Raw genomic sequence first — 12,777 nt, forward strand, 5'->3', positions numbered from 1 at the left:
GATACAGCAGAATTAGTAAAAATCCATACAGTACAATCTAGAGTTGTACAAGTGCGGTGCAAGAGAGTAGAAAAGCTGTATTAGTCTGACGAATACAACGGTAGCAAGACAATAGATTTCACATGACAGCATTTGGTATTGATTCACCGCGTTCGTGTAGATGGCCTGGATAATGTAACGGTCCTATTGAAATGCTATTCCTTATAGCACTTCGGCTGTAGTCCGAGCGTCGCTTCGGACCCGTTATCACTGGGCTCGGTGGGCCGTGAACTGAGGACGTACACAGTGAATCCGAAACTTTGTGCTGCAGACACTGAAATGCTGAAATGCAGGTCGGGATGGCGTTCAGGTGTCAGAGCAACCTTTAGGCAGCAGACTTTACTGGGCTGGTATAATGCAGCACTTCGGCTGTAGTCCGAGCGTCGCTTCAGCCCGTTATCACTGGGCTCGGTGGGCCGTGAACTGAGGATGATAAGAAAGAATAGGATCGAGTAAACTGAATCCATGCATTATACCAGCCCAGTAAAGTCTGCTGCCTAAAGGTTGCTCTGACACCTGAACGCCACCCCGACCTGCATTTCAGCATTTCCGTGTCTGCAGCACAAAGTTTCGGATTCACTGTGTACGTGTACATGAGGGCCAGTTACGGCGCATCATTAAAATGGAGTTTGCTATACTTGATGCCACATAAGTGGTGCATAGCCGGATTCTCTCGTGCGTACTAAGCGTTCACCTCGTATAAAAAAATCTAATAAAGAAAGCCATGAAACGCTCTAACAGCGACAACCGCGGCAGTAACGAAGATTAGAACAAACTGGGCCCAGCATAATGTAGCGATTCCTTTCGCCCTGCTCTATGCCACCCTTGTCGTCCGCCTTTCACGGCCGGCTGATCCCGTCGATAACGCCGGCGGAGCGCAACTCTGACGTGCACTGACGAAGCGAGAAGAGGAATGACATTGGAACAAAGCAGTTCACATTATTCCAGCCCTGTGTTATTCCAAGAGAACGCCGACTAAAGACAGGCGTTCACGTGCGCGTACGCCTGCGCAGCACAGCACGCAACAGTTTCAACGAACTCACCGCTGGTAAAACGGAATAGGTGTCGAAGCGTAAAGCGCTGCAGAGGCGAACGAGTGGAGAGTGCAGACGTTCTGAATACGGCGTGTAAATGCGCTGCTCGCCTTCTCGTCGCGCGCGACGCAACGTCCTTTTCCTCTTCATTCTTCTGCAGCCGTCACCATGGTAACCGACTAGATACATCGCTTTCCGCTTGATAGTCGGCGTTCCTGATAGCGACCTCGAGGGGGGAACGAGAAGACGACGAAGGATGCACGTTCCCGGTGTGCCCCCTCTCCTGGCTACGCCCCTGCAGTTTATGCTAATTACCTTTGTAGTAATTCATTTTGATCCTACATCCAAATTGAGGAACTGAAACTATGCAGTAATGAAAGCAATATCAGCTTAGCAAAGGTCCTGTGCTTGGCACCAGTTTCAGGAAATGGCCGCAAAATCTGACAAATTGCATTGATGTTGCAGTTAACACTCGCCAGCACTGCTGAAAATGGAGTGCTGGTGTCAGAATGCACGAAACATGGATGTCTTTAGCAATGTGTCGAAATATGTGTAAGAAAATGAGTGGTTTATATAAAAATGCATAGAAAACAGTTACTGACACTTGATGCATCAATTGGAAGGCCGCACTCGGTAGCCTGGATCTATTCTCTGCAGAACATGAACTGCTGAGTCAGTGCTTAATACAATGCCCTCAGGCGCTGTATGCACAATTGTGCATGACAAGATGTTGCATCAAAAGCCGAAGCACTGATGAACATAATGATATTTAAAACGCGTTGCATACATTTTGAAACGCTTCTGATTGGACGTGTGCTGCAAGTTTGAATAGCATGCATAAAGTGTTTCAATAAAATCACTTACAAGGTAGATGGCTGGGTATTTCCATTCGGCGTCAACGTGGCCTCATGTATAGTGGGTTCACTTCTGTAATTTTTTTTCACAATGTTTTGCATCAGGTATATTTCTCAAGTCGCTGCAGATGTGCCTTTCCAAGTATGCTAGTCATGAAATGATCGTTCTCATATGTGACGTTCTTATGGAGTCCACATTTTGTAGAGTTTACAAAATGCGCCGAAGGATTCTAAATTCTTAATCTGTTCCACTGCAATATGCTTGATTCTGAAGATGCAAGAAATGTTGTGAAACTAAATTTTAAATGCAGCAGTATAGAGCAATGACGTTATGAGTATTCCATTCCCAGCATTAGTTTTAGTTTCCATGAATTTATTGGTTTCTTTTTTTTTTTCATGTACACGTGTGAGTGCGCTTTCGAGTGTGCGTGCGCGCGCACGGTAAAAAAAAAAATGTCGCAGTTTCGCCCGAAAGGCGAAGCATCAATTGCGATAGCAAATTGGTAGAGAGCTATTCGGAGTAGGGATAGTAGAGTAGTTTTATCGGCCGCATAAAGTTGGACACATTCGCTTTCTAACTGAATTGACAAGCGTGGTGTCATCGCGCACAAGCAAACATGAATAGATCACACTGAATGACCGCAGACAACGACTGTCAAAACGCTGGCAGCAAGCGCAGCCGCTGCAGCCAGCGGGCGAAGAAGCGTGCGGTCTATCGCTTCAACGGAAACTGAGCGGCATTTACAAGTGCCAGGGCCGTGTGGAGATAAGAGACGGTGCGGGCGACGGCCACCACAGCCAGTGCAAGCGTATTTGTTGGCAGAGTAGAAGCTGCTCGCCCCCTCCCTCCCGCGCTGCCTCCCCGCTTTTTTTTTTTTTTTTTTTCCTTCGCGTGGGAGATTGCGTTGCCAGTTGCCCTTGCGCTGGGTTGCATGATCAGCATTTGGTTCCGTATCACAGCGTCTAAAATTACGTCTTTGCGAGCGACAAAACACTTCGCAGCGGTGTGTTCTCTACTGACGGCTCCACCGACAGCCAGCGATAGGGCCGGTATGCCTAGCTCGGCGGACGCCACGGCCGACGGCTCTTGCGATCCAGTCCGAGCTCGTCGAAGTGCGCTTATTTTTCACAACACGATTAACACTGTACACGTAGGTTACCCGTAATTAAACACACTTGGATTACTCGACGCCGTCGATGCGAAGGGCAAGCGTGCAAGCTAAGCGAGTAGCCTCGCTCAGACAGTCGGTGTGTGCTGTCTACCTGCGAAATGCTGTCGCATCGCGGCTCCCGGCCGATCTCGCAAGTAGCTAAGTGCTAGTACTAGGAGCTGCTTTGCAGAACAGGCACAGGTTCGAGATAATTTTTCCGAACTGGTAACTATTTCGTGTCAGAAACGAATTGTAGCAATGCTGTTGCAGCCGGCATGAAAAAAAAAAAAAAAAGAGGCGACGAGAAACCGGCCCGCCGGCACCGCCTCTCTGTTTTGTGCGTCAGAGAACGTCACATGCCAGGCGCGCTGTCATTGGCTGCGGCCAAACGAGGGTGCGGTTGTCGGAAGCGTCGGACGGTGAAAATCTGTCCAGTTTGTCGCACTCCGGGCATCCGATCCTGGCGCTTCGGCACGGCAAAACGCCTCGGTTCCGGCGCGTCGGACGCCGGATCGGACACCGAATCGGACCGTGTGTCTCACGCTTTACTCGCGCATACGGCGCGCGGCGACGATTTTATCGCCCTTGGAATCTATACGGAACCTCACGGCGACGGCGACGCCGACGGCAGAAATCCCGTTGAAGTGTCCATATAATTGCTATCGCAATAAAAGGGGGGGGGGCGGTTGTGAGTACCCTTTGAGGTCGTGTTTCCAGCAGCGGCACCAAACAAACCAAGACACCAGGTGTTGGACCGCAGGGCACGCAGGTGACTTCCGTCTTTTCCGTCTTAACTGCTTTCCGCCATACAGCGTTCACCTGGAGGAGGGGGTATTCTGTGAGTGCCCAGTTAGTGGACACGTCCATTTCCTCTGCTGCTGGGTGCGACGTGTCAGAAGGAGACAGGCGCCCCCAGCCAATCAGCACTTCAGCATTAGATGAAATGGACATGTCCACTAGGTGCACACTTACACAATAACCCCCTAGTACTTAGCTGTGCAGCTAAGTCTGTGCAGCGGCATTCTACATACCCTCCCTTCTGGTGTCATGGTCTGGCCGCCTGGATCGTGTAGTTTCCTCTACAACAGTAGAAAGCGCCGCAATTACCGCGGCTTTGCGGTAACTACGGGCCTTTTCTGCACGAGATGTGGTGCTGACGGACTCAAAGTCAGCGTTACAAAGATTACATCGTGGCCTACCTCGAGAGAAATTTACAAGGCAATCTTTGGCACTGATTAACAACCTAACGAGCAAAGGACTTAACGTAAGATTTCAATGGATACCATCCCACGTAGGAATTGATGGAAACGAAAAAGCTGACGCCCTTGCACGCCTATAGCGCTGACATGTGTCCCAAAAGTGAAAGCTCCAAAAACTTTTCAGAACCCTAACGATGCAATCTGCTTTCACTTTAGGGCGATCCACAAGACTTCACACGAAGCCTGTATGACTCATGGACTTACTCACGCAGAAGCGACGTTGTTGTACCGCATCAGAACCAATTACGCGTACAGCCCGGCTTAGTTATTCAAGACTGGGCGTTGCGCTTCCCCGCTCTGTGCCTTCTGTGGTGACATTGCCGACATCAAACATTTCACCTGGCTATGACCGCAGTTTGACGCAGAAAGAAAAGCGATGGTCGACAGCCTACAAAAGAGCGGTCGTGCGCACAGGACCTTTGAAGACGTCGTTTTCCCCGGAGGGCCCGTGGCAATCAGGAAGAGAGCACAACGACTGCTGATAGCCTTCCTGCAAGACGCGAGGCTCATCGACACCTGGTGACACACCCCTGATTTCAACTCAAAGGAGGATCAGGCGGAACAATTGCACGCCGGCTATGTATGCCAGGCTTACCCCGCCTGCTTCATCATCATCGCCACACCACAACCTCTTTTCTTTATTCCTTCTAATACAAGCAAACATTTGTTGTTGTTGTTGTTGTTGTTGTTGTTGTTGTTGTTGTCGTCGTCGTCGTCGTCGTCGTCGTCTTTGTTGTTTCTCTGACTGCTCAATCACACACTTTCCTTTCCTTTCCTTTTGGGTTCGTTTATTTACCTCTTTGAAAGTCTATTTTGAAAGCCCCAGCGTTATTGTGAGACGTTAAATCCCACGAATAAATCGCTGAACTTTAGGTTTAAATATATTGTAAGCACTATTAGCGTATTTCATCATTTTCATACGTACATAGCCATCATCATCCCTGATCTTCTGCTTCGCGAGTGAGCCTGCGCGTTTTCCTTTTTTGGAACAAAATGCTCTTGGCACCTCTGTCGGTCTTGGTCTCATTCATTCATTCATAATATATAACTTCTTATATTTATGCTACCCGTCTCATGACCAGTCTCCCCAGAGTGGGTACACGCCTCAGAAGGCACGTGTCACTCTCTTTGAGGTCATCTCTCCCCTAGCGGAAAAAGAAGAAGAAGAAGACAAAAAGCAAGAAGCGATGTTCGGCCTCGACTCTTCCCTGCGCTGGGTCCCCGTACTCTTGACGGCTGCGCTGCTGCACGCGTGGCCAGTCGCCCTCGACGGGGCGACCGACCTGAACCACGCCCAGCTTCGGCTCGTGGCCGACAGGCTGAAGCTGGACCAGTGCCGCAGCCTCGTCGAGTCGCTGCGCTCCTCCGAGGACTACGCCCTCGACCACACGCCGGACGGTATGCGTGGACTCAGCACCTGTATTTTTTTTTTTTCAAACGGGCCTTAACCCTGAGCTCCTTCCTCGACTGAGGATGACGTTGCAGCTCAATACCGACCCTGCGTGAGGGGGGAGTTGCTTGAAAACGACACGTTCAATCCATTGCACTCGAGTAGACGCCGAGAGCGTCAGGAACGCTATTTTGGGCACTGCCAAATTTCGCCATATTGACGTTTTAAGCCAATCAGAGAGGACGCAACCGCCTAACGAGCCAATCAGAGCCGGCAATATGGCGATTTTGAGAACGAGGGGGGTAGATTTTAGAGCATGAATCGCGCCGTGGATTGCCAATGAAGTACAATGACCCTCTTGAACCGAGTGGCGGCAGTACCATCCGCTTCCTTCAGTCGAGATGGACAGTCGAGAAGAGTTTAGAATCCGGAGTCGTCTACTCTTCCCGTCTTCTAGCTCCCTTAGCGCTGAATCAAATATACACTCTGAAAGCAGATTCCGCCCGTGTGCCGAGGTAGCAAATGACTAGTCCTAGCCGGGACATCGCACGAAACGGAAAACATGCTGTTCCGTCAAGAGCTATAAGTAATAATCCCATTTGTCCGCAACAAGCAGCACGAGTCAATATGACCGGTTTTGTCCAGTAAGTATACACGCCGGTGCCCCGAAAGCGATAGGCCGCGGTGACCCTACCATGCACGCCACTCACTCCGCATCTATAGCGGTACCCGTCTAACCAGCTACACTTACTGCCAACAAGCCAGTAATGTGGTTCCGTTAAACGTATAGCAATCTTGTCGAAAATCCGCCTCCATTCCACCTTGTGAAGGTGGACGTGCAGCAAAGCTGTTGCCGACGTTTGACAAGCGCCACCACCACAAGCGACGAACATCGCGCGCGCAAGCACGCGTGCGGAAGTGCAGCATACATCCTCATTCTTCAATAGACCCTCAACCAAGCGCAAGTGCCGTATTGAACTAATTCAATTTCTCAAGGTAAACTGCGTCAGAGAACTCGTAAAGTACGACTTACACACAAGCTGCAGACGTGATAGCTTCGGACTGTAACTCGAATATACGAGAAAGCATAGTTTCGTTACAGGGAAATTCAAAAACGACGTGATTTTCCAGCTACCGTTTGAGGCTTGTCTGAGTGGCCGTGGTCGCTATAGTTGGCAGTACTGTTTTTGGGTGAGCACCGAACGAGGCCACAAACAATCCTGACCCAACTAAAGGCTAACATCTTCGCTGAAAAAAATCCCAAGCGTATGACTGACTATACGCACAACGGCTGGTGGGCCGTGCGACAGACTTCCGAAGCGAGCGGCAAGGGCGAGAGTCCTCGCGATCCACAAATTTGTAGCGCGTGGCGTCTACAACACGACTTCCCATTACACTGCTCGCGGAGTCGGCTCATGGTCACGCACGCAGCGGTCCAGTAACCCTTGATTTGCATTGGCTTGCATTGGCTGGACGAAGGGCAGCGCACGGGAAAGCGCACCAAAGCCACACAACACCGCTTAAGACCTTGACATCTGTTGCAGGTCACGCGGAGTCGCACGCGCTGTCCTGCTACAGGCTGCTAGAACTGTGGAACCGGCAGCGTCCGGCCAACAGCACCTTCCACGCGCTCCTTGTGCGGCTGCAGGAGCTCGGGCACCGGGACCTGGCCGACGACCTGTCCCGCGTCGTGTACGGCGAGAAGGTCCTCGCCGTCAAGGCAAACTTCCTGTCAGACCCATTCAGGCGAGTGCGGCCGCAGACGAGCTCACGTACCGCATTGCCACGGCATCGCAGGCAAAGAGTGACGAATTCGTCGACACTTCTTCACTGTTCGCCGGTTCGAACAATAATTTTTTTTCTTTCGAATTATTAAAGGCCGAGAACAAGGAGTGTCGCTGAAGCCAACGTTCCGACGTCTAAACGTTAATGCATTCCTTGCTCTACGCTGTTAATCAATAAGCAAAATTTTACTAATGAACATATTGCAATTTGCCAATTGTAACCGGAGAATTCGCCTCTTTGAAGCGAATTCTGAGGATGACACGCGAGTTTCGAGATATGCATTCCCACAGTGCGCGACGAAAAATGTCGCAGTTTCGCCCGAAAGGCGAAGCATCGATTGCGATAGCAAATTAGTTGACAGCTATACGAAGTAAGTAGTTTTATCGGCTGTATAAACTTGTAACCGCAAGCATACTCACTCAATGAACAAGCACAGTGTCACGCGCGCACAAGCAAACACGAACACATCTCACTCAATGACTGTCAAAACGCTGGAGTGAGGAAGCGCGGCGGCAGCAGCGAGCGAATTGACCTTCGTGCTGCGTCTCGCATCAACGAGAAGCCCCGAAAACACTGAGCACGGCGGACTGTGTTCCCGAAGCAGATGGCTTTCAAGATACAGCTGCCCGGCCGGGCGGGCGCGACCGCCCGGGCCGGTCGGAGTAGAACGCCCCCCCTCCCCCATCTCTCCCTAACCTCCCCTCCCCCCCCCCGGGCGTTGCGCGCGAAGGAAGACGGCGCGCTTCCTTCCCGCTTTCCTCCCTTGTGTGGGGGAGATTGAGCCGCGATTGCCGGCTCACCCTCGCACGCTTTCACTATAGCACATACGGCATACGGTGCGCGGCGACGATTTGATCGCCCTTGGTCTTTATACGGAACCTTACGACGACGGCGACGGGAGAAATGCGCCTGGAGTGTCCATTTAGTTGCTATCGTAATAAAACGCGTTTTGTAAAAAATAAAGTAAACCAACTGTGAATTTGAATGAAACTTTCATGGCACATCTCAAAACTGGTGTCACCCCCAGAATTCGTGCAAGCCTTGCTAACTCACCGGCTATCAACTCGTGAAATTGCGTAATGCGGCTGAAATTAATACATTTACTAGTGAAACTGTGCTAATTCATTGAATATATGCATTTCGATTTCTCGTGCAAGTAGTGGCCACATCGTCGAGCAATCCGACTCTAACATTAGAAAACAGGTGATTTTTTTTTAATATTGTTAGCATTAATATCGAACACTCTGCATACAGGACGCTGAGTCCGCACCAAGACCTGCGGAGCAGAAGCGAACTGGTCAAGGGGTCGTTGGACAGGTCAACCGGCGACGAAGACCAGCCGCAGGGCGGCATCGTGGAGCTGGTGTCGATAGCGCTGGCGCTGGCGCTTATCATGTTGCTCGGCACGTTCATCTGCAACCGGCTGACCAGGCGGTGCACCATCAAGATTCCGCAGAGAAGCCGCCGCATTCTTCGGGGCGACCAGCTGGACTCGCAAGAGTCCACGTTCCAGCTGCTGCCCGAGAACGTGTGAACGCGCCGCCGCTGCATGCAAATGCAGCGAAGAAGGCGCGCACGACGATGAAATACAATGTCGCAGAATTTGCTCCGCTCAGTCCGCAGGCTATCTAGCCGAGCTCGAGCTACGACGAACAAGCTAGCTGAGCGGCTGATGATGATAAATACAGATGAGGAATTTGTACAAGTGATGGTGATGTGTGGATATGAACAGTCAGTCATGGGCCGCGCTCACTCTATATATATATATATATATATATATATATATATATATATACAGGGCGTTTCGCTTAACTTTAGCCAAACATTAAAAATAGGCAAATTCTACGTAGCTGGACAGAACCAATTAAGGTAATGTTGTTTGCCGTCGCATGGATATACTCAGCTTATTTTTTGCATTCCGCCTAATTAGGTAATTGTCTTAATTAATCAACTCAATTATTATGATTAGGTGAGAAGTGGCAATGAGAAAATTGTAGAGCAACTTGAAAAACTCCCAATACAGCTTTCTGTCGCTGAATACGTGCTACATAAGTTTTTCCGAGTGTGAAAGAAGCCCGCGAATGCACGCAATATATATATTGTTTCTATACGAATACTAAGTAATATTTAAAATAGTCTTTTGAAATAAAAGGACGGTTCCTTCAGAGAAATTCCGTCAGTGGTGGCGACCAAGGGGTCACGGGTTATACGTGGTAATTAGTCGCTAATTAACCAAAAATCATTCATTAGCTTCTAAACATTTTCAGCGGCCTCACTGTAATTGGGAAATTTAAGCGAACTCTCTGGGCAAGCCGCATCAACTCCTGGATCTGGAAAAATGCGATGACCCGCGGAACTGTGGCATGGCGAATTTCGGCTATCGATCGGAGCGCGCGAAACAGAAACTGGGAGGCTGCAGCGAGCAAAACTCCTGAAAATTCGTAAATTAGCGACACTCTCCTCCTCCGCCTTCACTCCTCCTAATTTCTCTCTGTTTCACGATCCCTCCTCGACCGTGACGCCGCCTACAACGCTTGAGCATAGCAGACGACCTTTCGCAGAGTAAATAACAAGGCGGTGCGCTTTAAGCGTTCGCGTTGGCTTTCTAGCTCCGAGTAACTTCGTGTGCAGCATAGAATTTCTATACGGATTGGTTATACAAATTCAGTGACGGCAGTTGACAGTTGATAAGAACTTTATTGAAAGGTCCCGAGGAAAAAAACACCGCATATCCACGGGGTGAATGATGATGAGTGGGCGAAGCTCCAGAGGGAATCATCGGTAAACCGTGAATCTTCCGTGTAATTCGCCCAGTCTCGCCGCACTAAATAGAACGATTGACTTCCACCAATGACACGTGCCATATGTGACGTCATCCCTATTTTATAACAGCGCCCTTCATTATAATTGCACCATCTCCCGCTTAAGGGGACGCTAGCACAAACGCGTTAGAAACGTGCAGTACTCTAAGGGGAAGAGGCCACAGCGTCTTACGCAGCCGTTTACACATGCCGGAACGTGCACCGCGTTTGCCGACGCCATCACATGACTGCTGAGAGAGTATAACCCCCGTATTCATAAACGCTCCTCGACTTGAACTTGACTTGCCACCGCCTTCAACGCGTTTTGAACGCGCTGCCCAAGGCGGTGGCAAGTCAAGTTCAAGTCGAGGAGCGTTTGTGAATACGGGGGTAAGACGGAGAGGCCACAGCGTCTTACACCAGCTTCTTACACGGGTCGTAACGCGCTAGCACAAACGCGTTAGAAACGCGCAGTCGTTCGTTAATGGTGGGTATTTATTGTCATCGTGGTGCGTGTGTCCATGTGTGCTTCGTGGCGTAGTGGTTAGCGCCGCGCGTTCGGAAGCGAGGGGTCCCTGGTTCGATGCCGCGCTACGGACACAACTTTCGGAATTTTTTTCTCATAAAAGTAGACGTGGCTACCTACTACGACGACTACTACTACTACTACAGAGGAGGGACAGACCCACACCCTAAGGAGCTTCGCCCCTAAAAGATTCGGCTCCCCAATCAAGTTGGTGGCTCCGCCCATGACGGAACCGGGAGCTGGTGGCTCTCGGTGACGTCGCGGTCCCTCTGGACGGCCTGTCGTTGATGCGTAAAGCCCGCGCTTTGCAGTAGGGCGTCCCACTTGGACTTGTCGTGAAGGCAGCTTTTTTAGGGGCGAAGCTCCTTAGGGTGTGGGTCTGTCCCTCCTCTGTAGTAGTAGTAGTAGTCGTCGTAGTAGGTAGCCACGTCTACTTTTATGAGAAAAAAATTCCGAAAGTTGTGTCCGTAGCGCGGCATCGAACCAGGGACCCCTCGCTTCCGAACGCGCGGCGCTAACCACTACGCCACGAAGCACACATGGACACACGCACCACGATGACAATAAATACCCACCATTAACGAACGACTGCGCGTTTCTAACGCGTTTGTGCTAGCGCGTTACGACCCGTGTAAGAAGCTGGTGTAAGACGCTGTGGCCTCTCCGTCTTACCCCCGTATTCACAAACGCTCCTCGACTTGAACTTGACTTGCCACCGCCTTGGGCAGCGCGTTCAAAACGCGTTGAAGGCGGTGGCAAGTCAAGTTCAAGTCGAGGAGCGTTTATGAATACGGGGGTTATACTCTCTCAGCAGTCATGTGATGGCGTCGGCAAACGCGGTGCACGTTCCGGCATGTGTAAACGGCTGCGTAAGACGCTGTGGCCTCTCCCCCTTACTAAAGAGTACTGCACGTTTCTAACGCGTTTGTGCTAGCGTCCCCTTAAGCGGGAGATGGTGCAATTATAATGAAGGGCGCTGTTATAAAATAGGAATGACGTCACATATGGCGCGTGTCATTGGTGGAAGTCAATCATTCGATTTAGTGCGGCGAGACTGGGCGAATTACACGGAAGATTCACGGTTTACCGATGATTCCCTCCGGAGCTTCGCCCACTCATCATCGTTCACCCCGTGGATATGCGGTGTTTTAGGGGCGAAGCTCCTTAGGGTGTGGGTCTGTCCCTCCTCTGTAGTAGTAGTCGTCGTAGTAGGTAGCCACGTCTACTTTTATGAGAAAAAAAAATTCCGAGAGTTGTGGCCGTAGCGGAATCGAACCAGGGACCCCTCGCTTCTGAACGCGTGGCGCTAACCACTACGCCACGAAGCTTTTTTTTTTTTTTTTTTTATTATTATTATTCCCTCCTTTGCAACAATACATACACCCGTACAAATACAAAGCAGGTCAGTTGGCGCTACACAATATTAACGCATAATTTGGCTAGACTATGCTACTTTGAAAGGCCTTCAAAGAGGCCACCACAGACACCAAAACGTCAAGCTCCTGAATCCACTCTGGTGGTTCAATCATGTGCCTTAGGGCATCCCGGGTGTACGCGCCACGAAGCGCACATGGACAGACGCACCTAGATGGCAATAAATACCCAACATTAACGAAAGACTGCGCGTTTCTAACGCGTTTGTGCTAGCGCGTTACGGCCCGTGCAAGAAGCTGGTGTAAGACGCCGTGGCCTCTCCGCCTTACCCCCGTATTCATAAACGCTGATGGCGTCGGCAAACGCGGTGCACGTTCCGGCATGTGTAAACGGCTGCGTAAGACGCTGTGGCCTCTCCCCCTTAGAGTACTGCACGTTTCTAACGCGTTTGTGCTAACGTCCCCTTAAGCGGGAGATGGTGCAATTATAATGAAGGGCGCTGTTATAAAATAGGAATGTCGTCACATATGGCGCGTGTCATTGGTGGAAGTCAATCGTTCGATT

At 50.4% G+C, this 12,777-nt stretch overlaps 2 protein-coding genes across 3 annotated transcripts in view; one reads left to right on the top strand and one right to left on the bottom strand.

The window, feature by feature from the left end:
• LOC119466017 (barrier-to-autointegration factor) overlaps positions 1 to 3,797 on the bottom strand; it is a 19,968-nt gene extending 16,171 nt beyond the window's left edge. Inside the window, exon 1 of one of the 2 annotated variants that reach the window (XM_049656992.1) lies at positions 3,775 to 3,797. Coding sequence is in view for 1 of the 2 variants with exons in the window: in XM_049656989.1 (XP_049512946.1) it covers positions 1,083 to 1,223 (141 nt within the window). In the remaining variant the exon portion in view is untranslated. Of the gene's footprint in view, positions 1 to 1,082; positions 1,246 to 3,774 lie in introns of those variants that run through there. The other variant, XM_049656989.1, reaches the window with a different exon arrangement.
• Positions 3,798 to 5,505: 1,708 nt separating this feature from the next.
• LOC125940867 (uncharacterized) lies at positions 5,506 to 9,046 on the top strand. The gene is made up of 3 exons (XM_049657497.1): positions 5,506 to 5,735; positions 7,272 to 7,473; positions 8,767 to 9,046. The coding sequence occupies exons 1-3, from the start codon at positions 5,525 to 5,527 to the stop codon at positions 9,044 to 9,046; spliced, it is 693 nt and encodes a 230-aa protein (XP_049513454.1). The 5' UTR covers positions 5,506 to 5,524.
• Positions 9,047 to 12,777: the final 3,731 nt, after the last annotated feature.

This window comes from Dermacentor silvarum, chromosome 10 (genome assembly GCF_013339745.2).
Source record: "Dermacentor silvarum isolate Dsil-2018 chromosome 10, BIME_Dsil_1.4, whole genome shotgun sequence".
NCBI classification, from domain to species: domain Eukaryota; kingdom Metazoa; phylum Arthropoda; class Arachnida; order Ixodida; family Ixodidae; genus Dermacentor; species Dermacentor silvarum.

Excerpts from the sequence above, each read along its gene's own strand:
- LOC125940867 (XM_049657497.1), top strand. The coding sequence starts at position 5,525 with ATGTTCGGCCTCGACTCTTCCCTGCGCTGGGTCCCCGTACTCTTGACG. Across the intron at positions 5,736-7,271 it reads CCTCGACCACACGCCGGACG|GTCACGCGGAGTCGCACGCG; the intron begins GTATGCGTGGAC and ends CATCTGTTGCAG. Across the intron at positions 7,474-8,766 it reads TTCCTGTCAGACCCATTCAG|GACGCTGAGTCCGCACCAAG; the intron begins GCGAGTGCGGCC and ends CTCTGCATACAG.